The sequence below is a fragment of the Poecilia reticulata genome, chromosome 7 (genome assembly GCF_904066995.2).
Source record: "Poecilia reticulata chromosome 7, P_reticulata-male-v2, whole genome shotgun sequence".
NCBI classification, from domain to species: domain Eukaryota; kingdom Metazoa; phylum Chordata; class Actinopteri; order Cyprinodontiformes; family Poeciliidae; genus Poecilia; species Poecilia reticulata.
The window spans coordinates 20,454,122-20,480,825 of record NC_088836.1 but is presented as its reverse complement, the minus strand read 5'-3'; the positions used below and the strand labels follow the sequence as shown (position 1 = coordinate 20,480,825).

Sequence of the window (26,704 nt, the reverse complement as noted above, 5' to 3'; positions counted from 1 at the left end):
ATGTCCTTTTATTGTCAGAAATGCAAAATCATGTTGCGCTGTGGCTATATATACAATACTACCAGTTGAAGGTTCATGAGACACACTTCTTAGCTGTTTCAGAAAGTTGGTTGATCATTGGTTGATAAACCAGTTTGTCAAGCAGTATATGCTTGACATATTATGACAACTTGTTTAAGCATTGGATGGATGGATGGATGGATGGATGGATGGATGGATGGATGGAGGAGATGTTTGCTAAAGTGAAAAGTGACAATTATTCAAGTTTTCAAAGCCATCTTTTTAACTGAAAGTAAATTTCATTTTCCTTTTATTTAAAAAAAATCAAGATTATAGGGCCTGGAGAAAGGTGTTCAACGTCCTATATGGAGTTTCTGCAATCAGTGGTCATTTGCAGAACTTTGTCATCTTTTGGTCCAATTTGTTTTAGCAAATCCAAAGTCATCACAGTCTTCAACCAGAGACAGCAGAGTCTTCCCTCTGCTGACAAGCTGTGTGGAGAAGATTATTTCATTCCATCCAACAGGACTTTGCACCTCCTCCCACTGTCAAAAGTAACAAGAACTGATTTAATAACCGTAGTATTAGCACTATGCTTCATCTGTCAGCAAATATGCTCATCAGACTCTCTGTAGAGAATATTTTTAAGATAAAGACTAGAAAGATCAGACTCAACAATTATTTGTATCAAAACTGTAATTTATAGCCAAAAGTTTAAGTTTAATGATGTGTTGCAGCTGAGTAATTTTTTCTTTCTCTGTCTCTCTGTATGCTGCCAGTCTTGGCCAAGTATCTCATGTAAAAGAGATCTTTTGATCTCAGTGGGACAAACCTGGCTAAATAAAGGCTATTAACCTAGATTAGAAACTCTAATTAACTTAAATTAGACACATATTGGTAAATAACAATAATCAGCCTGCAGCAGCCTCTCCTCCTTCACATTCAAGGTAAGTCGGTAAAAGTGGTTGCAAAACAAGACGATTTCTGTTAGATTGGCAGCGGCGCCATGTATCATTTTATGCTGTGTGCGTTTTGTGCGCGTTTGTTCTGGTTTGCGCCTGGCGTGTGTGATCTCAGAGGAAACCTTCCACCCTGTGGTTGAGCTGCACTGCTGCATCCTCCTTTCTTCTGCTGCTCGCATCCGTCCCGCAGTGTGTCTATGCAGCGCTCACTTTGACCTCATTATCACCCTCATTACCATCAGTATTAGCAGCTGCACCCTTCTTCATCACCATCATCATCGTCGCCACCATCATTGACATCTTTATCATAATCGCCCCCAGCAGGCACCACTAGTGCCATCACCGCCCCTGCCATCACTCTCAATATGCTGCCGTTACCACTGTCATCGTTTTTGCTGGTAACGTTATGAAATGGAGACAGATGCTGGAGTAAACACTCTTGCACCCTGACCGTGTTGCACTGTTGAGCGTGCAGCTGCAGGGGCGTCATGCAGAAGCCGTCTCCCCTCGTCCACGGTCCTTTTCGCCACTTGTGAGGGTTGCATGCTGTAAAAAGACATGTGCTCCCATCTCGGATCACGCTTGCCGGAAAGGCAACCCTCGTATGTGTTTCTCCTCTGAATTTTTCAGGAGGAGGCTGACAAATCGCACACAGAAACATACCAGTGATGACCTCCTTCTCATTTCCTCCTCTTTTTTTTCCCCCTCACATTCTCCCATGGCTTGCCCGCTTTCTTTTTCTCTCACACCGTCTGTAGAGTCTCCTCGCTATCTTTCTTCTTCTCCCTCCCCCACTGTTTATGATCCCCTCTCCTCCTCTCTCCTCCTTCATGTTTTAAGTGAGCTCCCCTCTTCCCTGTCCTCCTTGCATCTCTACCAACTTTCATCCCACTCACTCACTCACTCACTCACTCACTCACTCACTCACTCACTCACTCACTCCTGTCTGATTACCTCTCCCTTTCTCTCCCCATTTCATTCACCATTTTTCCCCCATCTTTCCTCTGTGGTGTACTCCCTCTGCTTGCCTGCCTGCCTGCCTGTCTGTCTGTGGCATAAAGGGCTGTCTAAGGCCGCTGCTCTGTTAATTCATTCGCTGTGCATCGCCTCACATATCTGCAGGGTCAGGCAGGCAGACAGAGAGGAAGAGGAGGAGAGGGCATCTGGAAAAAAGAGAGAGAAAGTAGATGGATCAAAAGGAGAAGAAATAATTGTTAAAAAAAAAAAGATGGAGTTTTATCTGCAAAAACAGAAAGCCAGAGTCAGAACCAGTTGTTGTGTATTCCACAGTCTCTCCCCCACAAACTTGCAGTAGTGCATGAGTTATGTCATGACCTGTTTATGCACGCTATGTGCGTCTCATTGTAAGTCAGACATGTAAACATGCTTGAATTTGAGGAAATATGTTCTCATTTGTATAAGCAAGTTTAATTCACTGGTTGGCTCTCAGTAACTTGTTGTAAAACTATATACTGTATATTTTAGTAGCATTAAAGGAAATACGTCTCTTATTATTTCACCATAATCTTAGTAAAATTTTGACACATCCGGTGGGGGACAGGGCGGGGTTGGCAAAAATTGAAATATATATGTATATATTTTTAAATGACTCTTAACAGAAATATTGTTGCATTTAGATATTGTATCAGAAGAATTTTTGTGATTTTTACTATTTTTTGCTCATGTTTATGTCTGTGAACTGTATGTAAGTAATAAATATTTCTCTGTTTTCTTGGAATTAATATGACCTGAATGAGACACTCTTCAAATTAAGCACACTCGGCATTGAAGTAAGGCAGATAAGTGTTAGTATTCAGAAATCAGTAAATAGCTTCAAAAATAGCTGCTGGGCTAAAACAATTCTGGAATAATCAAAATATTTCCCTGCATTGTTACACTGACTTTGGATCTTTTTTTAGATCATCTCAACCAAAATGATTTCTCTTTACTAAAAACCAAAGACATGAGAAGGCTATTTGTTTTCCTCCGTTCAAAATACATACATGACTTACTATGTCTTTAAAAATGTTTGCAAGGTATGATGATAAGTTTTTGTATACTTCTGTCAATTCTAAGCACAACACACTGTTTCTCTGTGTGACATCATAGGAAAATAGAGAGAAATCAGATTAGATAGAAAAGCAGATTAAAAGCTCACAGAAAGGCTCCTGTACTGACTTGAGATGATAAGTTTAGAAAAGAACGTCAACATTAATGTCGGTGACTAAAATGGTTAAAGCGTAGCTTGCTTTTGATAATAATGCCATATTTCAGTTGCCGAATGAAAAAAACAAAAAGGTATAAATGTCTGTTTATTACAAATTTACCTGCAATAAGAAGACCATCGTTATTGTAACTGAATAAACAGACTCTGTGAAGTTGGTGCTCTTCTTTAACTTTATCCATAAAGCAAAAGTAACAAAGTAAAAACCTACTTCATATGTGTTACTACACATATAAAGTAGCTTTATCTGTCTAATAATAATACACATGTAATGGCAGGTTGCTTAAATTGATCTCAAAAAGCAACCCATAATAATGACAACATTTTTCTCTGTTATTGTTTTCCTTGTAAAGCCTTCCTGCTTCTTCAAGACATCATGATTATTAGCTCTGCCCTAGCATGTTACTGTTTAGTTATCACTTTCAGGTTCAAAAACAGCTAGCTTTGTGCTTTATTTTGAAAGGCATATAAAATAAATACACTATTGTAAAATGAATTTGCAGTACTTTTGATTTTTCTGAATTCCTTTTTGACCATTACCACAGAAATGCTGAGAAGTTTTTTTTATATTTCAAAAACTTTAGATGTTTTAGAAAATGGAAAGAGTAGTCATGTCAAGAACTAAAATACCTTTTTGTACTTAGTTTTCTTTTTTTCCATTCTTATGCAAGCTTGTAAATTAAAAGAGTGAATTCCAGATTCTCACGAATCTGGAATTCGTAAGAATCTCAAATCTTTGAGATGCACCAGTTGGGCATTACTTGCCCAATATCAGGCTCCAGTTGTTCTTTGAAGTCTGGCCTCACAATTCCTATTTTGACTGTTCTTTATTCTAACGGCTACAGTACAGAAAGGGAAAAATCAATGTCCAGCTGTTTCGCTTTTTTATAGAAAAGGTAGTTTTCAGTCTAAATGACAATAAAGGGAATGCAAGATCATCCCTGTTTATACATCAGTTTTTTTAAACTCTTTTTTAATTTTTATTAATCTGTGCATCAAAATGCATGTTGTTGGTTTATGTACTTTTAGACTGAAAATAATGACAGCTCTTAGTTTTGAAGGATTTAATAGTTGAGCGATGAGAGAGAAAAAAAAATCACATTTACTATTTAACCTACTTATTACCAATTAAAGCCTAACAAGAAAAAAATAATGGCCAATTTCAACCTCTGCCCCATTAATCAGTGTATCTCTAGCAAAATCACTTGATTTTTTTCCAGCTACAACTAAAAAACAACAAACATTCCTGGAGTTAAAGCTTAAACTTAAAAGTCAATGCAGTCAGGCCACTGATGGGAGTTGACAAATGTACTTTTTTGGTAGGAACATTGTTTTGTAGCCCTGTTAAATGAACCCACTTAACTCTGGGAAAATGTGATGAACCAACAGTCGACTGTCTATTCATCTGCAGGAACTCTGCTGCTACGCTTGTGCTCCAGAAAATGTTGACGCTAAAACATTATGCTTGCTTTGTCACACTCTTCGTGTATGTTTGCGATTCAACATGTATCACTAAAGCGCCCTGCTTTTGTTTTACTTCCTTTAATCTGTGATTATGGAAGCACTGACTGCATGAGCGCAGTGGGTCGCTGGAATAATGACGGCTTGTTAGCGCATCTGGGTAAACCTGAGCTGCTTTTAGAGAAGGTTTAGGGAGAATCGGAAGCTACTGCAGATATAACCTGGTTTAGATGCTGTTTCTTTTCAATACTTTGTGAAGAAAATATACTGTGAATGTGCTCGAATAAAATCATATGCGATTTTTACATTTTTCATTATAGTAGTCAAATCTATCTCCACTAATCCAGTCGTGTAGGACCAGCATGTAAATCTGTCCAGAGTTAATCTTGTCTGACATGAATGAGAATTGTGTATGTTCGTGGAATAGGTTTTTGCGTCAGAAAGCTAAACAGGCATGGAGTAAACATGCTCTCCTATCTTCTGTGCAGCAATATTACTATGATGCATAATCTTGTCTTCTGTGCTTAAGCCTGCTGTGACTCGATTCATACCCCCAGCTGAAGTAGAGCCGCAGAGCATGTGATCCAACTATTGCTGCCTATAAGGAGCTCAGTTGCGTCTTCATTCCCCTGTTAAACTAACACAAGGTTCTCTCAGGCTTAGAGAAAGGATGATCAAAGTGTTTTTGGCATGCTAGCTGCTTCCTTGCAAGGTGTTCTATTTTCTGTGCATTATTCGAGAAAGTCAAAAATAGAAACTGATATGTCAGAAAAAGACAGTGATAAAAAGCCAGAGGCAAGTGTGTCCATGCTCACACACACACACACACACACACACACACACACACACACACACACACACACACACACACACACACACACACACACACACACACACACACACGCACACACACAAAGACACCATCTTTCTCTGTAGTTCATGCTGTGAATTTTTTTTTTCTGTTTCCTTTTATCTCCCATGTCACTCATGTGTTCTCTTTTTCCTTGTGTCCCTGCAGGTTTTCCTGATCACAAGGTCCGATTTGCACAACTGGCGCTTGACTGAAAGTGAGCAAGACAGAGTTTATGTCATGGCTGACAAGGAGGACCCAGGTTCAGAGCTCACCTACCAAAACCTGCTGGTTCTGGGAGCAATCGCAGCAGCATCCGCCTTTGTGGTCACCATCCTTATCGTCCTCGTCTGTGTAGGTTGCCAAAGGTAAGGCTGTTACTTTTAGTGAGGAAAAAGCCTTCTAAAAGTGCATTAACAGATAAGATTGTGCATATTAATTGTTGTTATATTAAATTATCTTTATAAAAGTTGATAGAAACTGATTAAAAACTAATAGTTACATAAAAACAATAAACTTACTCACAATATTGAGCTCCCTCTTTGAAAGCCTGTATTTATTTATTTTTTTACATATCCATATACTAATATTTCTAAGATAATAGTGTTATCTTAGAAATATCTGTCCTAATAACTGAAAAAGATCAAGACTACAATACAAAAAAGAAAATACCTTTTGAAGTTTTCTTAAAAATAAAAAAGGTCAAATTCTGGTGAGTGTGTTAGGTCGCTTTATGTATCAGTGCAATGGGAAATAGCGCCCCCTCTCTGTGTGGCTGGCTATATGCTGCTGCCTCATGGAATCAATGGCAGTCTGTGAAAGCTACGCGGTAGGTGAGTTGCATTTTTCAGCACACCGGGTAGAAAAGAGTTAGCAACACATTAATACTAATTTTTATGATATTATATACATGGTGTGTGATGAATATTTACTGGATGTGTGCCTGGCACAAGCTTTTGTACTTTCAGTTTGTTTAATATTGCGAAACACTCCGCATGCTAAAGCGAAATGCTAATGTAATGCTCTGTTGTAGAGTGAAAGCTGCACGAGAGTGTGAAACAGAGCCGATTGTACTGAGCCGAGCCCGATATGTTCTCATTCAGGTACATCATTTATTATTGTGTTCTTCATTGTACATTGAAACTATTGTTACTGTGAACTTGGCCAGTCTGTGAAAGCTGCACTAGAGTGTGCTGTGTGAAGCTGAGCCGATTGCACTGATCCAAACCCGATATGTTGTCAGTGGGGAAATAAATTTCCGATCGCACAGAAACACCTTTTAAAAAACATCAACACAACGCAGAGTCGTCGTTATTTGGACTGGCCTGTTGCAGTTCAATGAAGCAGAACTCGCTTTACATTAGTACACCATCACATTTAAAATTGGTAATAACACAAACAGAGGGATCTCAACATCACTACTTCATGTTAAGGAGGTTTGTCCTGTTTAAGCTTAGGGCATTTAGTTTGGTTTGCTCCTTTCTGTTAAAATTAAATTGGAATAAACAACATGGTAATTGGAAAAGAACTGTCTGAGGCCTTCAGAAAGGAGATTGTAGCAGCTTATGAGTCTGGTGAGGGATTTAGAGGAGTCTCCAATGAATCTGAAATCAGCCGTTCCACTGTAGGGAAAATAGTCTGAAACTGGAGGACATTCAAAACGACTACCAACACACCCGGGTCTGGCTGTCCAAACAGGCAATCTCTTAAAGCAGGCGGCAAGATGATAACAGAAGTCTCCACGAGGAAACAGCATAGAGGTGGAAGTGTTATGGTTATGGTTTGAGAATCTTTTGCTGCAGCAGGGCGTGGCTGGCTCACCACCATAAAACTCTCAATGACTTCTATTTGTGGAAAATGACTTCTATAAATTAGGACAAATGTGAGATTATCTGTAAAAAGCAAAGCTGAAGCAGATCGGACTCTGAAACATGACAGTGACCCAACACTTACTAATAAATCCAGTAAGGACTGACTAAGTAAACTGAAATTACTTCAACTAGGGCCGGCTACTTGGGTGTAGAGTGTGCATGGTGTGCTGTCTCAGCTAGTGAACGTATAGTGTCACCAAAAAATATTTCTGTTTCAGTTAGAAAAGAGGAAAAAAAGAGCATTAAAGTTTTACAAAGCTTTTCCACAGCGCTGGAAAAGAAAGAGAAAGAGATAACAGCCAAAGTTTTAGCAAATGTGCTAAAATCTTCCCTTGCCCCCTCAGATCCCTCTGATCATCCACTCCTTTCTCTCTGCTTCCCTACTTCTTCTGAACTCCCCTCCTCCATTATTTCCTTTCCCTCTGTCCATTTACTCTCCGTCTCTTTCATCCCCGACTTTGAGCACAGTGGCAGTAATGAATGTTAATGGCTGTGAGTGTCAGATGAGATGAACCGATGCTTACAGGACAGTGAGGGGGAGGCAAGCCAGAGCAAGAGCTGCCCGAAGTCACTGCTCTCCAGCAAACTCCGCAGCAGGCACGCTCACTGGGACACCCCACGGTTTAAAGAGGATCAGACTCAAGGGAGGAGCTTTTTTTTTTCCCCTTCAAAATCCTCAGGGACCAATCAGCAGCTGCATTGTGCCTGTGTTGCCATGGGAAACGCATATTTGGATGTAGAGAAATGTCAAACCAGCTTATGTCATCTAAAGAATAATATACAGTAGAACTCAGGCTCCCTGCTGGATGGTATTGGATGCTGAATAGTTTTCTTGTGCATAACCAGTTTGTCACAGTCAAGTGCTGATTCAGATCCAGATTGGTTTGTCATATCCAGGTTAAAACAGTCAGCAATGCAATGAAATGAGAAGAAGCTTTTAACTTGCTGTAAAATCCAGACGTACTAATAGCATGCAGCCGAAGTACAATATATATATATATATATGTATATATATATATATATATATATTTTTTTTACAAAGTACAAAATAAATATAGAAAAATATTCTCTGACCTATTAAAAATAATCTTCTAAGTTCCAGGGAAATTATCTTTTTTTTCCCATTTTGTCATATTTCATCCACAAACTTCAACGTAATTTATTGTGATTTTATCAGATAGGCCAAGTGCAGCATAACTGAGAAGGGTGAAGAAAATGAAACATGGTTCAGCTTTCCTTTTTCAAGTTATAAAAGTAAAAGTGAAGTATGCATTTTTACTCATTGCCCTTATTTTTGTAAATAAAATTGAGTGCAGCTACATACTTTGAGCACTTTCCAGCACAGCTGTTTGTCGCACAATCAAAACAAAGCTGATGTTAAAATAAAGCTATAAGAAGTCATGTTTGAAATTTGGGGAACACAGTAAACATGTGGAAGAAAGCACAGGCCACGTGAGACCAAAATTAAACGTTTTGACCTGCATAAGAAGGCGTTTGTGTTTGAAAATGATCACTTCACGTTATTCTGAATGCACAACTCAAACTTCGCAGCACAAACTCCAGAAGAAAATCCAATTTAAAGTCCTTGACAAGACTTAAAATGGGATGTTCACAGACTACACCCATCTAGTCTGACTGAGTTTGACTTATTTTGCAAAGAAAATAAACTAAACTCTAAGTCTGCAAATGAGGAAAGCTGTTGGAGAGTTTTGTTTTGATATAATAATCGTAGCTGTTCTCTGACTTTGTACTTCACTGTCATCATTTCCTGTAAACTCCCTCCTTTGCATTATTGTGAAAATCACCAGGGGAGCTCTCTTCACCTTCCCAGGATCCCCCTGGGGGCATGATGACCGTATGTTTGTACAAAATGGTTGCAGTTCGCCGGATGAGACAATATCGTGCTCCAGTAACATGGATCTGACACAGTCTTTTGCAGCGACTTGCATAATAGGATGACGCAGCAGGGACTCTGCACCTGTTTGCAAACCTGAAATTCTATTTATTGCTTCACTGTGTTTTTGCAGCACAGCAGTAGGATCTCTTGTGTTACGTGATGCACGGGCGCCTCACCCTCCAAAGCGAGAGAGAAGAGGCAGAGGGAGGAGCGCTGTTCGCAGTCACACCTGCACAGCAGAGTTTTTTTTTCTTCTCTCTTCTTCTTCTTTGACTTTGTCTTGTTGCTTTGGCTCCATATCAACTGTTTCCTGTAGTTACAGCCACCTCCAGGGATCTGCTCGCGTGCATAACACTTATCGGAATACACTTGTTTTACAAGTCGTCAACCTGAAGGCAGAATAGAGCAAAGTACAAAAGAACATTTGTGAATTTTATCTGATTTTATCTACGTCTATAAAACGAAGGTCATCTTTGCCTCAGTAAAAAGCCAGATTCATGCTCCATTCACCGTTCGACTGGGCTCTTGTCATCAACCAAGGACTTCTATGCCCTGACCACAGTTAGATGCTGATGGTATCTATCTTCTCTGTGTGTGTGTTTTCTCTTTCTGTCCACGGGCCTCTGGTGACCTTCCTCACTTTGATGTCGTGTCAGAAAAAGCAAGAGCAAGCACCCCCCAGCCGGAGACAAAGGGACATCTGTAAATATGGTGAGACGTGTTTTCATTTTACAGCCCCCCCACCATCCCTCCCAAAACCACCCCCCTATGCCTGTCACCATCCACTTCTACTGTTTTCCTTCTAACCTCCCTTCTAACAGATGCACATGCATGTGTTTGCATGTTTTATGCTTCCATTAACAAGTCTATGTGTGTGTGTGCGACAGCAGGGTACGCTTCGGCATCCAAAACTGAACTCCATGAGTAAATCTGACACCAGGCTGCATGAGATCAATCGCTTTCCCTGCAATGGAAACTGTAAGTGCTAACTAACAGGTTCAGTGTGATAATAAATAATATGCACATCCGAGCTGTTACACGTTCTCAGCAGTGCATATTCAAATGTTTTCTCTCCTTCCTCCTTCTTCTTCTTCCCTATCTCTGTGCAGCTGTTAGCAAGAGCCGCCCAGCCAGTATGGACCTCCTGCTCCTCCACAGTCGGCGCTCCCAGACGGACCTGAGGCCCTCCCATGGCCGCCAGCTCCCCCAGATCCCCACCAGTCCCCAGGCGTCTGGCCAGGGAGGCGGAGGGGGCGGTGGCGGAGGGGAGGCGGGAGGTGAAGGAGGAGGTGGAGGTGGAGGCGGGAGTGGAGGTGGAGGCGGCGGAGCGGAGGCCAGAGACCACACCTACACTGAGGTTGGCCTGCGCAATAACCCGACGCCCACCCGTTACCTGGACGATGGTCTGTACGAAAGCGTTGGGATCCGGGAAGGCGAAGCGGCTCCCAGAGTGCCCTCTGCTCCGCTGACGTCATCAAGCAGCACGCCATCGACGGTCAGAGCCGCTCAGAGCCCCCCCACTCTCTCAGGAGGAGCTCGTAGTGGGAACGGGCAAGGAAACGTACGTACTCACACACAGACATTAAGCAGTGATGCGTTTATGGTCTGTAACTTAACAGGAAAGAAATGTTGCTCATTGACTGAAACCTTAAACTGGATTTGTTTTAAATAGGTTTTCTGTATGTATAAATTGGGTGTAATACAGCACCCTCCACACTTATAAGCACATTTGATAAAAACATTTAAAAAAACTAATTGAATTGAATCGTTTTATTGCAGTTACAAAATGTACAAAACTGAAAAAATAAATAAATAAAAATTCAACCTTAAATTCAAGTCGATTTTTTTTCAGTCACTGGCACAACTCCTGGCTCACTAACAATGGCTACAAAATAAATGTAGCGGAAGTTTTTGTAAAAATGCGTCTATAATTTATTTATTCTTATTAAAAGTTCCAAGTTTCTTGGACTTTTAATTATTAACCCATGACTTTGTTGTTCCCTGGTCTATAAAAACAACATTTCTCTTTCCAACTGCCGCCTCAGTCAGACAAGGGGCCGTATTAATATCACCACCACACAAAATAAAAATGAAGATGAGGGAGATTAAGAAAAAAATCTCCAAATCTCCCTTTTGGAGTACTGCTGCAAAAAGTGCCATCTCGGAGGGAAACCAGGTCTCCATAGTAACCATTAGACACTGTCTACATGCGAACTGGTATTTTGGAAGTCATGCCAGAGCAAAGCCTTTTCCTGCCACTGCAAACATAAATATGTAGTTTGTTTAACTGGGGTTTCAACTGGGACCAACTTATGTTAAAATTAATCAAAGACTGAACTCTTTTAGCAACAAATAGACCCGGCAGTTTTGTCATTAAACATAGAGAATGACTATGTGGAAAAGTAACTCCCACTCACTGTTAAGTATGATGGAGGTTTTGTGTAGATGTGAGTTTGGCTGGGTAACCCCACAGGAGTTCATTTCCTGATAGACGTTTTAAAATAATTAGATATTTTAAATAGAAGTCTTGTGGACCATATGAGAACGCATTTAAAATGGTTGGCCATCGGGTTATTTACCTTGATATTGACCGAAAACATGACCGAACCAAGACAAACAGGTTTATCAGAAACAAAATCAACCTTCGTCCATGGCCATCTTGACACCCAGATCTTCATTCTGTGGAAAACCTGTGGGTTGACAAAGAGAAGAGAAAAGATGAACAAACTAAAGAAACTGACCAAGATCCCTCTATTTGCGAGCTCCAGCCTTGTTCCAGAAGGTGAAAGGTTGTTCCAGAAGAATAAACTCTAGCCTATTGGCATGAGGAAATTTTACAAACAGTATACCAAAAAGTTTGGTTCCAATGATTTTGTTAAAAGAAAAAAAAACATCTTGACAACATATTTATTTAGGAGCTAGAAAAATTAAACTCCCATGATTAAATAACTATTTAATTAAGGCCTTTTTACTCATCTTAACAATGGTTCTAATAAGTTAGAATGGTGCTGTTACTGCTGCTAATAAAGCCAAAAAAATAAAGTCAGATTAGTTCTAAACATATTGGAGCTGCCGCTCCCAGCAGATTCTATTTGTTCGAAGATAAATGGGACCGGTGCTCATTCAGGATGCGTTGCATCGGTTGTCTTTCTCTGTTTACGTTTGAGACAAATGATCAGTGAGAGACTAACCTATCTGTTTTTGTTTTCAGGCTGGCAGAGGGAACGGCAGAGGAAACGGCATCACTAATGGAACCATGGCAGGGAGAGGAAACGGAGCGAGCGGTGTTAGCAGATCTCCTCTGTCCTCTGTAAATTCCCTGGTCAATCAAGATCCAGCTGCAGCTGAATACGCTTCCATACGGAAGTTTAAAAAGGTAGACATAAAACGATTTCTTATCTATGGTAAAAAAAAAAAAAAAAAGAAATCTGAAAAGAAAAAGGATTTCACTGATTTAGCTGGATATCATCAGCAGTGTTTCATCCTCGAACCTACCGAGAGCATTAAAGACTGTCGTAATACAACTTATGTAACTGTAACCGTGTATTAGATTTCACTTCTGAAAAAGAAATATTAACGTCAGGCTTATGTGAAGGTGTCACAGTTGCTGTATTATCTTTAGAGACTTTGAAGAGCTGCGAAAACTGTCTACAAACTCCAGTTTGCTTTTGCGTAAAATATTTTGAAAGGTACATTAAAATCAACCTATATTGTTCAAGCAACATCACTTAATACTTGCTGCTTGTACAATAGAAATTAAATGTTTCATGATATTTTTCAATAAAATAATTGACTATAATTTTGTCAATCACAATACAAATTTCTAGGTAGATAAGTTAAGTCGGAAGGAGAATAATGGAGCTGACAGCATGTCAGACAGCCAGTCGAGCGTGAGCGACTCCCCCTCTGCTGGTGCTCTTCCCCTACATCGCAGTCAGGAGTTTCCACGCAAGCCGCTGGAGCCGTTCCATCTGCACTCTTTCCCCAAGGTACCGAAAAGAAAAAAATATATATATATATCTTCTTCAAATACATAATCTGTTACACTCCTCAACCAGCCACATTCTGACAGCTGTAGGATAGCCTCATGACCACAAGAGGGCAGTGTCCACAAACAAACATGTTTAGCCATGCAGGTTGAAATGATTTAGCTGGTTTGGTCTTGACATTTTCTCAGTTTTCATAGCTTTAGAGCAAAAATATATTTAGTGTAGGTTAAATGTGGTTACCCTATTAAGTTTTATTCACTTTTAAGAAGAGTCGAATGATGTACGTAAGATAAAAAAATTACAAAAACTATTGTTTTGTTCTGTCACATACTTCATATATTCAGATGTCGATAAATTACATTATCATTGAAAACGTTCTTTATTTCAGCAATTCTGTTCAAAAATAAAACTTATATTAAATTTGTTGCTCACAGAGTGATGCATTTCAAGCACTTCAATCAATTTAGCTGGCTTGCAGCTAATGAAAATCAGATTCTGTTTCCAGAAAATAGCATAACGCAATTTTTTAAAAGTATTTTTAATATAGAAATGTAATTTTGTGACATGCACAATTGTGAGGAAGCCTGTTCTAACTTGACTGTTATTCTGACATCTCAAGTTTCTTAAGTGAAAAAGCTGTCTGTTCACAAACTGCTGTATCCAAGCATTTTATTGGAATGCTAAGTTGAAGGAAAAAGTATGCCATGTGAATATGTTCAAAACACAGAGACAACTGAAGACCAAAGAGGGTTGTGAAGCAAAGCCTAGTTTGGTGAGATTTGCAGGATTTGCAAGGCAAGGACTGGAACCAGTACTTCACTGATTGCCACTAGAAAAACTCATATCCAGGACATTGTCTACAACCGTCACATCGCATCTGCAAAGCCTCTTCTAAACCAGAAACAACAGTGTGTCTCTCCTGGGCCAAGTAGAAAAAAGAATGGACTGTTGCTCAGTGGTTTAAATTCCCCTTTTAGTGATTTAAATTTCCTCTTTTTTCATCTTTAAGAGGAAGATGAGAGACACCAGACACAACAATACAAACAAGCTGAAGGCCGCTGTTAGAGCAAACCGGGGTTCCTCAACATCTCAGTTATATGTCAGGCTAAATGCCTTCATGCCTCGCCACTTTGATGCAGTAATTCATGCAAAATGAACCCAAATCAAATGTTGAGTGCATGTCTTTTACTGTACATAGACAACTTTTAAGTGAGGCAAAATTTGTGTTGTAAAAATATTTTCTATATATTAGGCATCCATTTTATTTACATCCTCTAAAAACACTGGATGTGGCCTTTTTATTAGCTGTAAGCAATTATAAGAATGAAAAGAAATCAATACAAAAGCAAAAAATTTCTCTTAAGATGAAGGATAAAATCACTGCTGATGTGATTTGTTACTGACCTGAACTTTTAATGAGTGTGACAAACCTTTAAAGTGTGTGTGTTTTTTTTCCACGTGTGTGTGCTTGCCTTCTGCCCGCTTTGCATCATGCAGTGCAGCACACTATTAGAGCAAAGTGTGGAAGCATGGATTATCTAAGAGTTTGGCAGGCTGCCTGGTTGCCAGTGTGTGTGTGTGTGTGTGTGTGTCGGTGGGAGTGCTCCTGTTGAATCCATCAGCAAGTCTATCTAGAAACAGCTAACAGGTAGCCAGCAGCCTGAATGAGAATAAATACTGTGCACATATTGAAGCCATTTGCTATTTTAACTCAGTCAGGCTGCATGGGGGGGGGTGGGCTTATAAAAGTTTAATCATCCTCAGTTGCATGTGTGTTCACCAATTTGTGGTTCCTAATTGGTTACTAATTCCTCTTAAGACCTGTAGCTATAAAAAAGTTTTGCAAGAGAAGTGTCATGTTGGGTCATTCTTTTATGACATCTAGGTTTGTCTTAAGCCACCCATGCAGAGTAATATTTTCCAGATAATGTTAAAGGTATTGAAAATAGTAAGTCAACTGTTGCCTGTCAGTCAGGATTTGCTAAGTGCAGCAGTTAAACTCTATGAAAGGCCCAAACATTTCTCCTGAATACAGATTCCTATCTGACCTCTACCTCTCCTCAAGTCTCTCAGAAATCACCACCACCAGCAGAGTTAAATGGAGGTTATGTTTTGGCAGCACTGTCTGTGTGCCACTAGGTCTGCCTGTCTGTCAGCAAGACATATTTGAGTTTGCAGATTTGCATAAAATGTCTTTGGAACTGTTGGTCGCAGAGCAAGGAGGAACTGAAAAAAAAAACTGCATTTAAGCACAAAGCTGCCATTTTTGGCTTAACAGAAAAAGTGATTCAGTAATTTAATTTTGTTTTTATGACAGAGATCTTACTCTGAAATCTCCATCTGAAGAGCCAGAGAGCTAATTTCAGGTTTTTACTGATGTCAGATGCTTGTTAACAAGACAAATCGACAACTCTGTTTGACATTTGTTTGATCGTCATTTAAATAACCAAACTTTTGTCCAAAAGGTAATTATTTCATGGCGTTTGAGATTATGTCATAGTGTATGTTTAGCCTGTGATGGACTGGCCACCTGACCAGGGTGTACCCTGCCTCTCTCCCATTATCCTCAGGAGATGGACAGCAGCACCCTTTTCAATCCCAATAGGACCGAGCGTGTAAGATGATGGATATTTTGCTAAAAGTTATTGATTTCACTATTTCTTCAAAGCCTTCCTGTCAAAATGATCCTGTAGGGCAGGTGAAGCCTGGAACTGAGTTTCAAAGTGTTGTTTTTAAAGTATTGTGGTTATAACAACAAAAATTCAAAAATAATAATGCATAAACTTTTGGTTTTTAGAAAGAACAAGAAATGTTCCTGCTGCTGCTAAGGGAAACATGTTGTTAGTTATTCTATTGTTATCTATAACATTTATGTTATTTTTGAGTTTGATGCAAAGAATTAAGCAAAAATATGGACTAAAAACCTGAATTCAGTTGTAGTTTTTAAATCAAGTTTCTTATTGCACAGAATATTTTATATTTTACATTCTTGATTAATAGAATAATAGACTTTACCTATCTTTATTTCCAATTGTAAATCTTCACATTTACAATGCTAAATGTCCAATCCATAAACATCCAAATCCAGATGACGCAAAAGGGAAACTAGTCATGGTCTGAAGTTTCCCTGATCCAATCCAACTTTGGGTTCGTACAATCCAGGACTGACTCCTGGAAACTGGCCCATTCCTCGAAAACACACATGAATAATTCACTTGTTTTTGTTCATCTACTTTTAACTCATACATTACATACATGACATTACATACTTTAATGTCTAATATTATGACATTAGAGCTTTTATTTGCATGAGTACCTTTGCACAATGGCTCACAGATTCTAACCTCACAGCCGCACTTTATGAAGCTCATCATTTAACTTTGTTTATCAGGAAGCAGTGTTCATAGGCAATGGGGAGCAGTACATCTGGAAGCCTCCGGAGGACGAAGACATCATCACCTTGCACCCACCTCCACTCCGGGGAGAGAACGGACAGCCGGGGCATCCATCGCCTCCAACTGCAAAGGAGGTAGTTTACCTACAGTATGTGTATTTGTGAATGGATACATGTGATTTTAGTGACAAGCTGGGAGAATAAAGAATCAATACAAGGCTGGCCGGAAACTCTCCAAGCAGGCAGGAGATTCAGTCTCTGATTTCTGCTGTGTTTACCGACGCCGGCACCCTTTTGATTGGGTACGTCGTCGTAACACGGCTGCCTCACGACCTTCCTGCCATACGTGGTTTCTGCTTACAGAAAGAGGTTATGTTACATGGATCCAGAACCCCCACCGGCCTGCCTGAACCTTGACCTCATTCGCCCAACCCCCCATTCATCTGTCGGCCTTCAGCATATATCTACACAGACCAGGGCTGACTGTCACCTGCTGTCCAGTATTAATCATAGCTCAGAATAGATACAGCTATGTTTAAATAGGGCATGTGTTTATATACTGTGTGTGTGTGTGTATATATGTAAATATATGCACACATCTGTTTATGTTTTAGACAAACTATGCAGTTAGAATAGAAAATTCCAACTGAAACTTGATTTAAGTGAAGTCTTGGTAAACTCCTGGTAGGGTTCCTTACCAAGCAACCAACATTATAATAAAGTTGTACAGTAGTTTAAACCAGTCTTACATTAGTAGTTAGTAGACCCATGATGAGCTGCAAAGATACACAGCCTAAATGAGAGAATCTGTGAACAGGACAGCTATACACATATTTTTGTTTTGGAAAAGCCTTACACAGGGGTCTGCAAACTTAACAAATAGGCATTTTTGCCCCCAATTCTACTAAATTCAAACTTGTTTAGAGCCAAAAATATTAAATGAATGTATTAATGTTTTGTGTGTATGAATGGAAGCTGGAATCCTTGGGTAAATGATGAAATAAGTTACACTAAAGAACTCAAATAACTTACAAAAGCAGAGGGTAAACAGAGACTGGAAAACATGAGGCAAGCAGAAGGAACCAGCCAGGAGTAAGTGAACGAGAGGTGGCTAATTACTGGGGTGTTTGATTGCTGGAATAATGGACCAAGACTAATTACAAACTGAATGCAGCTGTGATGGAAGAGCAGAACGCAAGCTGAGAGAGAGAAATGGCACAAAACATTAACTGCAACAAAGACCGACAAATACAATAAATAAATAATAAACTTGATGCAACTAAATTAGGACAAAAAGAACGAGAATATAATGGACAGAAGGCTGATCTACTCAGAGCAAAATAAAAATAACTAAGGTGAAAACCCAGATAACAAAACAACCCAAGATCATGGCACTTTGAAAAAGGACAACTTAAAATTTTTTATTATTATTTTGAGCTCTGGTAAAATAATTTTTTTAATTATTTTTGATTTGTACTTTTAGGTTTTACAAGAAAGTAAGACAGAAAACACACACATATATATAATGGCATAATGGTGTATTATCCATATATGGATAATGCTGGAGCCAAAGGTTGCAGACCCCTGGCTTAACACATGACCTAAATCCAGTTGGGAATCTTGAAAACTGATGTTCACAGTCACTCTAGATTTAATCTGACTAAGATTGAACTATTTTGCAAAGACGTACTGGACTAAATTTTCAGATCTAGATGTGCAAAGTTAAAAACACTTGTTGGTGTCTCCATATAAACCCTGCTTTTCAGATTTAAGATTTTACTTCCTTTTTTTCCCACTTAACTCTTATCTTTGTCTTACATGTGAAATCCCATTCAAATACATCAAAGTTTCTGGTTATCCATCCATTTTTTTTACACCCTTATCCTTTAGTGGTGTCGGGAGGGTTGCTGGTGCCCAGTTTCTGGTTGTAAATTGACAAAATATTAAAAATTTTAAAGAGGTGTGATTACTTTTCCAAGGCACTAAATATGTTTGAGTGAGTGAGCTGTAAACTGTCTGCCTACAGGTCAGAGACAGTCAGTCTAAATAGCACAGGGGTCCCTAAAATAGACAAGTGTTTATTTTTACTCCATCACCACACTTCTCCATGCGTCCCAGTCTCAGTTTAAACACTAAACATTTTAAACACTTTATGATTAAAAAGGCATGTTATAACAAAGCAGTAGTTCTAAAGGGTATTATAGTGTTAGTGAGCTTATCAAAGGCATTGATGAGTTTAGCAAAAAAAAAAGGATGATTTATGTAGAAATGAAAGGGTTAAGTCTCTGCGCTTTACTGCCAGGAGCACTTCTACGTTGTATGTCAAAATGCACCACGGAGCAACTGGCCTTGATAGCGTTTTGCAGTCTCTCACAATTTCTCTTTTTTAAACTACTTTCTCTACTTTTTCCCCTCTGTATTAATGTTTTCCCCACTCGTTTTGTTTTCTCGCTTCAGATCTTGTTGTTGCCCTAACATGCCCCTATACTCTGGAGTTTGTCAGTTGCAGCCGTCAAAAGGTGTTGAGTTTCCACTCCCAACCAAGTCTCCTCCTCTCCTTGGTGCTCACTCCTTCTGCTCCACTCCCTTTGTGGCTATTAGGAGGCCCTGCCCTCCCCAACCAGTCACGTTGCATCAAGCGTGTCCCAGCAGATGAATATCTGCTGCTGCAAGATCCTTTTGAAAACTCTGCGGTCCTTGCAACTCACAGAATCACGACCACGACCAGATGCGTGAGTGGCGCACATAGCCACTGTATGCAGAAAGTGTTGCTTATCGATGCCTTGCTCAGAGCTGGAAGCTAAAAACAACATAAAGTAGTACAGTCCGCTGAGAAGAGAAAAGAAAGCATACAATGGCTGGCTTCCTCACCAGCTGTAGCTCAGTTTTGAAATCCCCATCATCTTGTGACTTCCTTCCTTCCTCTGTGCAGAGTTGCACACTCTGTGTCCACATAAATACATGCACTTGCACACACACACACAGCACGTTGTCTGCACACACTTACAGCTTATGCCGGGGTCTTTGTTTATCCAAAAAGGTCACACCAGAAAATTGTGGGGGCAGGGTGTGTGCATGCTCCACTTCAGCTCTGCCTGTAACACAAGGAGCGCAGAGAAACGGCGAGAGATACTCACAGAGGAAGTCTCAGTCACATGCACTTTATTTACTTTCCCCCCAGCACGACCAATCGATGTGACATATAGTGCAAGGTGAGCACACATAAAGAAAGGGAGTCCTGTCATGATTTTGGAGGCAGGACAAAAACAAGGTTAATCTGTATGTGAGGTGGAAAAAAAGAGAGTCTGCATAGGCAGCGTTTCTCAGGCCCAGCAGAGCTGAGCTACTGGTGTGGGTGTGAACGATGAGGGTAAACATCACCACGGCCCACAATCCTTTGCTCTTTTTCACCACTTGTGGAATTTTGACACAGAAATGCCAGAGGTCGCGGAGCTGGTTTATCAGAATTCCTCACACATGCTTTTCAGTTGTGAACCCTAGCTATTGCTGCAAACCAAGCACGTATGCACACACGCTGTGCAAAAAAACCCGCATTTATGAATGAGGACCTGCAGTCATAACACCTGCAGTCCATGCACAGCAAATCTTATACCTACAAAGGTCATTCAGGAAAACAAAACTTGTTGGGGCTTTTTTTTTTTTTTAACTTGGCTCTCGTCCAGATAATTCAGTCCATGCTTTGTCGCCCTGTTACCAAAGCAGTGGTGTGGAAATTTTAACAGATTCATCCACTGCACAACTAACTCTGTTGTTGACTAGAAATCCAACGGACTGATAACAGAGTTTACACTGTCTTATCCTGCTCGGTTAAATTAGGTCAGGTTATAGCAAAGAGCAAGAGCTGTTAATGCATGTGCAAACCTCTGTGCATAAACACACAATCCATGCTCAGGCAGTGTTTTGCATATTCCATTTTAGCAACAGTATACTTTTACACTTGTTATCACATGTTGCATGTCAGTGATATTTATATACTAAGACGTAATAGTTAACGAAGCAACACGAGACTTGCAATATATAGCAGAAAATGTTACATTTAAGTATGACTCCAGTGCAGCATGTGCATTCTGCAGTGCCTTGAAAAAGTATTCACACCCCTTGAACTTTGTAACATTCTGGACTGCAAATTAAAATGATTTTAACCTCTGACATCAAAACCGGGGACAGCTAATTTTGCTTAAATTGAATCTTATTACCGTAATTAATAGAGTTTACCTGTGTGCAATTTAATCTGAAATGGTTGTTTTGTGGAGGCTGCAAACTTTTTTTAAATTATTTTAAAGAGCTATATAATGAAGATCAAGCAACACACTGGAAGGGTCAGAGATACAGTTGCAGAAAAATTTAAGTTGCAGAGTTAAATAATAGTGCAATATTTGAACATCTCATGAACCACTCTCCAGTTTGCCATTTGACAATTGAAAGAGCATGGCTCAAATGCAAACTTAACAAGACATAGCAGTCTACCTATACTGACAAGCCTGGTATTTAGCTAAGAAGCGGCTAATGAGCCCATGGTATCTCTGGAGGGGTTGCCGAGATCCAGAAGTAAAATCATTGCTGAAAAAAGCTATAAAAAGTTTGCAGTTTGCCACTAGCTAGTACCACGCAGTGAACATGGCGAAAAAACGTGCTCTTGTCAGATGAGACCAAAATAAAAATTTGTAAAGCAGTGATTAATAGGAGCTGATTACAAATGAATGCCACACTGATTTTCACTTTTCAAGCAAAAATTTGTGTGATTTTCCTTCCACCCGCCACAATTTTTTATGCAGCCTTCTAGACTCTAGGGGGACACTTTAATAGACCCCATTAGATAACAGTGGTGTGCGTGAATATTATTTAATCAATCAAATGGGAGCCATTTTTATCTGTGTTCTGACAAATTACATCAATGTATAAAGATGTTCAGTATTGTTGAATTTTAAGAAGTGAATGCAGAGGCAGCTACTTATAAATGTTTCAGCAGTTCGTTTTTTTTTCTCACTATATTCTGGCACAAGTGGTTTGAGGCATTGTACATATTAGTAGGTGGAGACGTTGGCCCTTATGAACACTGCAGTGACATTTTATCACAGGATATGTCACCAGTAAACAACAGGATAGATTTTGACTGTAGTTATGTGTTATTAACTCATTAACTGACACCATGCTGTGTTCTTGTCCTGTGTGTATGTGCCATCAGATTGCAGACACTTACTCCATTGTGTGCAAAACCCAGAAAAAAAAGCCTCCCATGGAGCACAACGGAGCAAAGACCCTTCCGCGCTCCTTCGGAGGGGACAGGGGAAACCGAGGCCGAGGAGTCCAGGGGCAGGCCCGTTCTCAGGAGGAGCCCTGCTACGAGCCTGTGGGGGACCGGTCCTGGTCCTCTCCCGTGGCCGAGTCAGACCCTGCATACGCGAGTATCGACGCCCACAGGAAACGTGAGCAGGGAGCAACCAATAACAGCACAGGTGGGGGTAGCGCCACTCTGAAGAGGAAGAAGCAAAGCCCTCCGCAGCAGCAGCAGCAACATCAGGCAGCACCAGCAGCACTACAAGGCTCAGGGCCCATTGCTCCTCCAGTCAGAGGCCTCCCCGGTGGGGAAAACTTCTATGAAACCATCAGCGATGTAAAACAGGGAGGCAACACTTCTGGCACTACCACCATCTTCACTTTCAACGATGGGATGGAGATGTACGTCACCGGCCTGTAGCACCCTCGTAGAAATCCACTGCTCCAGATTTCATGGATCTTCAAGCAGGTTTCTGTACATAGACACAGGCCCTCTACAATCAATGAGGATCCATTTTGTGTTGACATCAGGTACAAACAGGGTCTTAATCCAGGTTCAGACTTCCTTCGATTGGTCTGCATTTCAGAACCAGCCTAAGCCTAGTCCAGCCCAAAAATGGACCAAATACATTTGAACAAAAACAAAAAAATATATATAAATATATATATATATGTAACTGTGTCACTTGGCCATACTCACCCACTTGTGCATCATTTTTCATTATATATTTATTTTTATATGAACACTGTACTCTTGAAAGAGTATGTGTTTCAACTCACAACCTGAGAAGAACACTCTTAAAATACATATGGAACAAAAAAAAAAAAAGAAAAATGTGCATGCATTGTGCAAACTCACACAATAGTAGACATGAAAATAGACATTAGTAGCAATGAAAGTGGATGTTTACGGAGTATAAGGTAAGCAATCGGGTCACCGGTGCACAGATATCCCTCATCTTGGGGTGGAGAATAAGCACATTAAAGGCACAGTTATTTGTGGTGCTCCGCTCTACCTACGCAAACATAAAACAGGTTCTGACGCTCACTGACCTGTCGTCTGGAGGAGTGTTTGCGGTGCTTTGTTCAAACACAGGCCTGTAATTTGCAGGCCCGCTCAAATGCACAGGAGTAAATTACGGTCATTGTCTTCATTCCGCAAATTGTCATCAGTGTCAGCTGCTAGTAAGAGCCCTCGTGATAAAATTAGAACGTGAGCTTTTGCTCAATAAAGGCTTTAGATTAAGACAAAAGTTGAAAATGTACCGTCACGTTTGACAAACTGTTGCTGGAGGCATGCTGACGCCACCCTCCACCCAGATGCACACGTATTTGGCAGAGTCATGCAAGGTGAAGTGATCAGGTCGAGGGCAGCGAACGGCTTGTGCAAGAATTTCTCCAGTGTGATCATTTCCCAATGAGAGAGCTTAACTGTACTGCAGGGATAAATGAGATTAGTGTTTTTAAAAGAAAATGGAGAAGTGAAAGAGTTTCAATACCAATGCAGGATGCTTCATTCTGTTCAGTTTGTGTCATTTCTTATGCGGATTGTAAACTTCTTATTTCATAGTCTCTGTATTTTTGCACAGGACAACTGCCTGACTGCTGAGCCTAGCTGTACCCCTGAAGGGATATCAAAGCACAGTTTTGATTTGCTCTGAGCACTGAAAAAAAAACAAACAAAAAAAAAAGCTAGAGCTCCACGGAGCTCACTGGACTTGAGTCCTGTGGTTGAAATAGTAACAGAGGGGTCTGGACTCCAAAGAAAATATAAAGCTGGACACAAATATTACCATTTAGTGTCTTTTTGAAAAGTTGTTCATCTCTTTCTCCCCGGTCTCGTTTCCAGTTTCTGTGCTGGGTTCACTTCCATCATAAACAGTCTTTCCCATGTAGCTTCGGGAACCATTAAAAAAAGAATGCAGGAAGAAAGACTTTTAGGGCTTGATGCAGTGTTGGGAGAATGTATTTGCCCCTTTATAAGATTTGCCCTCTTTTATTTTGAGTTTTGACTAACTTCTGTCTTTCAAATTTTGAAGCAAGTTTTAAACAAATTTGCCTACTGTAAATACAAAATTCAGTTTTCAAATGATATTAAATATTAAAGAAAGTCAAACACCTAAAACTTGGTCTCTTATGAAAACACATTAGTCTTAAATCTTATAGCTAGTTTTGCTACTGTAATCTGTCAGTCTTTTACACCACTACAGATGAATTTAGAATGCTCTTCTTTGCCGAATTGTCTTAACTCACCAACATTGGAGGATTTTTGAGCATTAAGGGCCTGTACAGGGATAATGTTGCAACGTATGTTTCTAACCTAACCCCCCACTTTATCTACTCCCAACCCTTCAAAACATTTTTTTATGTTAATCCAGGACTGAGCTTAGTCTGCTAGATAACCCAAGTCAATTGAGTTTAAGGTCACAAACTAATGGCTGGACTTTCTCCTTTAGGATTTTTTTTATTAGAGAGCAGAAATCATAAATCCATCAACTAAGGCCACTTGTTCAGGTCTTGAAGCTGCAACCAGCCTCATTACCCCCACTACGTTCACCACTGTCCTTGGCCAACGTTTTCCCCACTTATGGATAATGGCTTTTGGTGAGACTACCTGGTCCTACAGTCTTAGAAATGGCTTTGTAACCCTTTCCAGATTGGTAGGTGTAAGGACCTTAATTTTTGTTTGTTTAGATCATTTGGCTACTTCATGGTGTTTGACAGGTTCTGTTTAAGTGATTTTCTAATTGTCTTGGTTCTCACAGTTCAGGTCAGGCTGTGTAAAGTGAAAAAATACCCAAAAGAATGTGACTAATCACAAATATTTAATGATATAAGAAGGGGGTGAATTTTTATCTTCACGCATGGTTAGGTTGTTTTGTTCCCCTAAGTAACTGAAATCAACATTAGAAAACTGCTTTTGTATTTACTCGGGTTTTCATTGTCTGATATTAACATTTTGATAATTTGTGTGCGACAAAGAAACTAAAATAAAATAACTGTTTGGGGGTAAATACTTCTTTGCAGTACTGTAAAGGGAGAATTGATTAAGTTTATATTCTATTTACTTGCCGTGTGACAAGGACGGGTTTAAAGAAGTTTTAAGAGAAATATATAAATGCTACTGTGTCAGAAAGTATGTAAAAACAAATGCACACTGTATTTTGAAGCACTGTTTAATTTTTAACCTAACTAATGACAATACATTTGGTTAAATAGCTCACACCACTGCCATGAAAAGAGTATATTTATGTTGTTGATGCTACTTTTCCTTTCTGCTTGAGCAAGTAAGTGCATGCCTTGATATATGGAGATGAAAACAAATAGTGTGTTACTTATCTCTCGTTTCTATTTTATGTTGTACTTTTTGCCATGTAATGTAAAAGCAGCATTTTGTTTAGCCAAAGCAACAACTTTAACGAGCAAAAGAGAGAGGAAGGGATAGCGAGGAGCCATTGGGAGAAAATGGAAGAGCTGTTTATTCTTTTCCCCAGAGGGAGCAGCAAAGCGGGATAGCGTGGGGCTGGGGGGTGGGGGAGAGATGCACAGCTAGTGTAAAGCCAGATGAGCGTCAGTGCAAATGGACACGGACCCAGAGGGCTTGCCCCCTTCCTGATTTGTTTTTGTTTTCCACATAGAAGACACTCCCTCTTTCTCCTGCTGTACAGAGGAGGGCCCCTTTGATGTCCTGTTCTGAGGGGTCTCCAAGTAATACAGAGATCGTGGAGGGGGGGCGGGAGGGAGGGGAGGAGGCAGACCCCAACCTCGCATCAGCAATGCACCTCTGAGTGCATGAGTCTGTCTGACTCATGAGAAATGGCCAACAGCTGAGAAGTGATCTCTCAAACAAAATCGACTGGAAATTGCCGTCGCGCTCCATGTTTTCCCCGTGTGGCTATCACCTTATGTGTTGCATTTTACCCTGAGAGAATGGACTGATCTGAAATACATTGTTGAACAATGTTATTCACTGACAGAGACAAATGTTCGTTGCACAAAGAGTACGATGATGTAAATGTGTAAAATACTCTGTTGCTGTTCTAATGTTGTTCCAATGTAACATGCAGTATACAGTATATTTGTTGCCGGAAAAAAAAAGAAGAAAAAAAAAAAAAGATGGCTATCACAGACATGTAGTACTTTGTGTATGAAAAAAAAGAGAAAACATTTCATGCTTTCCATGCAGATACAGATGCTGTTTATTAATTGTCTTAAAATATAAATATGGGCCAGTACTGCTGTGACAGCTGTAGCCAATGTTGTATGTTCTTAAAGCACAGGGTTTAATAAAAAAAAAGAAGTAAAATTAATAAATATAATATAGCGTGACAGTGCAAATATGCAAAAGATTGTAATGTTTTATATTACCCTTCATAAAATATTAAAGTGAGTTTTTACTTTTCTAATAAAGTGGCACATTATAACATGCTTGTGTTACCTGCATTTTGTTGTTTTGCAGAGGGAATCCAGCTAAGCAGAGATTTTCCCTCTTTGCTGCAGCCTGACATTAATAACTCAATCTTGCAATAATACAGGATGCAATAAATGTGTGTTTGTGAGGGATTAGGCAATAAAGCAGAAACCACTGGTGTGTACATTCTGGATCATTGAGCAACAGGTGTGATTTTATTTTCACTAACAAATATACACTGACAGTACAAACAATTGGATAATGAAGTAGTAGTAGTAGTACATCATGGAGTGAAAGTAGGAATGGAGATTAAACTCTAACTTAAAATGTCTTGCTGATGAGATATA

At 39.8% G+C, this 26,704-nt stretch overlaps 1 protein-coding gene across 5 annotated transcripts in view; it reads left to right on the top strand.

Annotated features, from left to right (window-relative positions):
- The window catches only part of LOC103467936 (uncharacterized), a 53,201-nt gene extending 26,829 nt beyond the window's left edge, over positions 1 to 26,372 (top strand). The window contains exons 1-9 of one of the 5 annotated variants that reach the window (XM_017305932.2): positions 5,850 to 5,865; positions 6,531 to 6,600; positions 9,922 to 9,976; positions 10,156 to 10,243; positions 10,375 to 10,826; positions 12,477 to 12,641; positions 13,093 to 13,254; positions 16,646 to 16,783; positions 21,855 to 26,372. In XM_017305932.2, the coding sequence (XP_017161421.2) occupies positions 6,587 to 6,600; positions 9,922 to 9,976; positions 10,156 to 10,243; positions 10,375 to 10,826; positions 12,477 to 12,641; positions 13,093 to 13,254; positions 16,646 to 16,783; positions 21,855 to 22,367 (1,587 nt within the window). In that variant the 5' untranslated portion in view covers positions 5,850 to 5,865; positions 6,531 to 6,586 and the 3' untranslated portion in view covers positions 22,368 to 26,372. Of the gene's footprint in view, positions 1 to 5,665; positions 5,866 to 6,530; positions 6,601 to 9,921; positions 9,977 to 10,152; positions 10,244 to 10,374; positions 10,827 to 12,476; positions 12,642 to 13,092; positions 13,255 to 16,645; positions 16,784 to 21,854 lie in introns of those variants that run through there. The other 4 variants (XM_017305930.2, XM_017305929.2, XM_008414699.3 and 1 more) reach the window with 4 other exon arrangements.
- Positions 26,373 to 26,704: the final 332 nt, after the last annotated feature.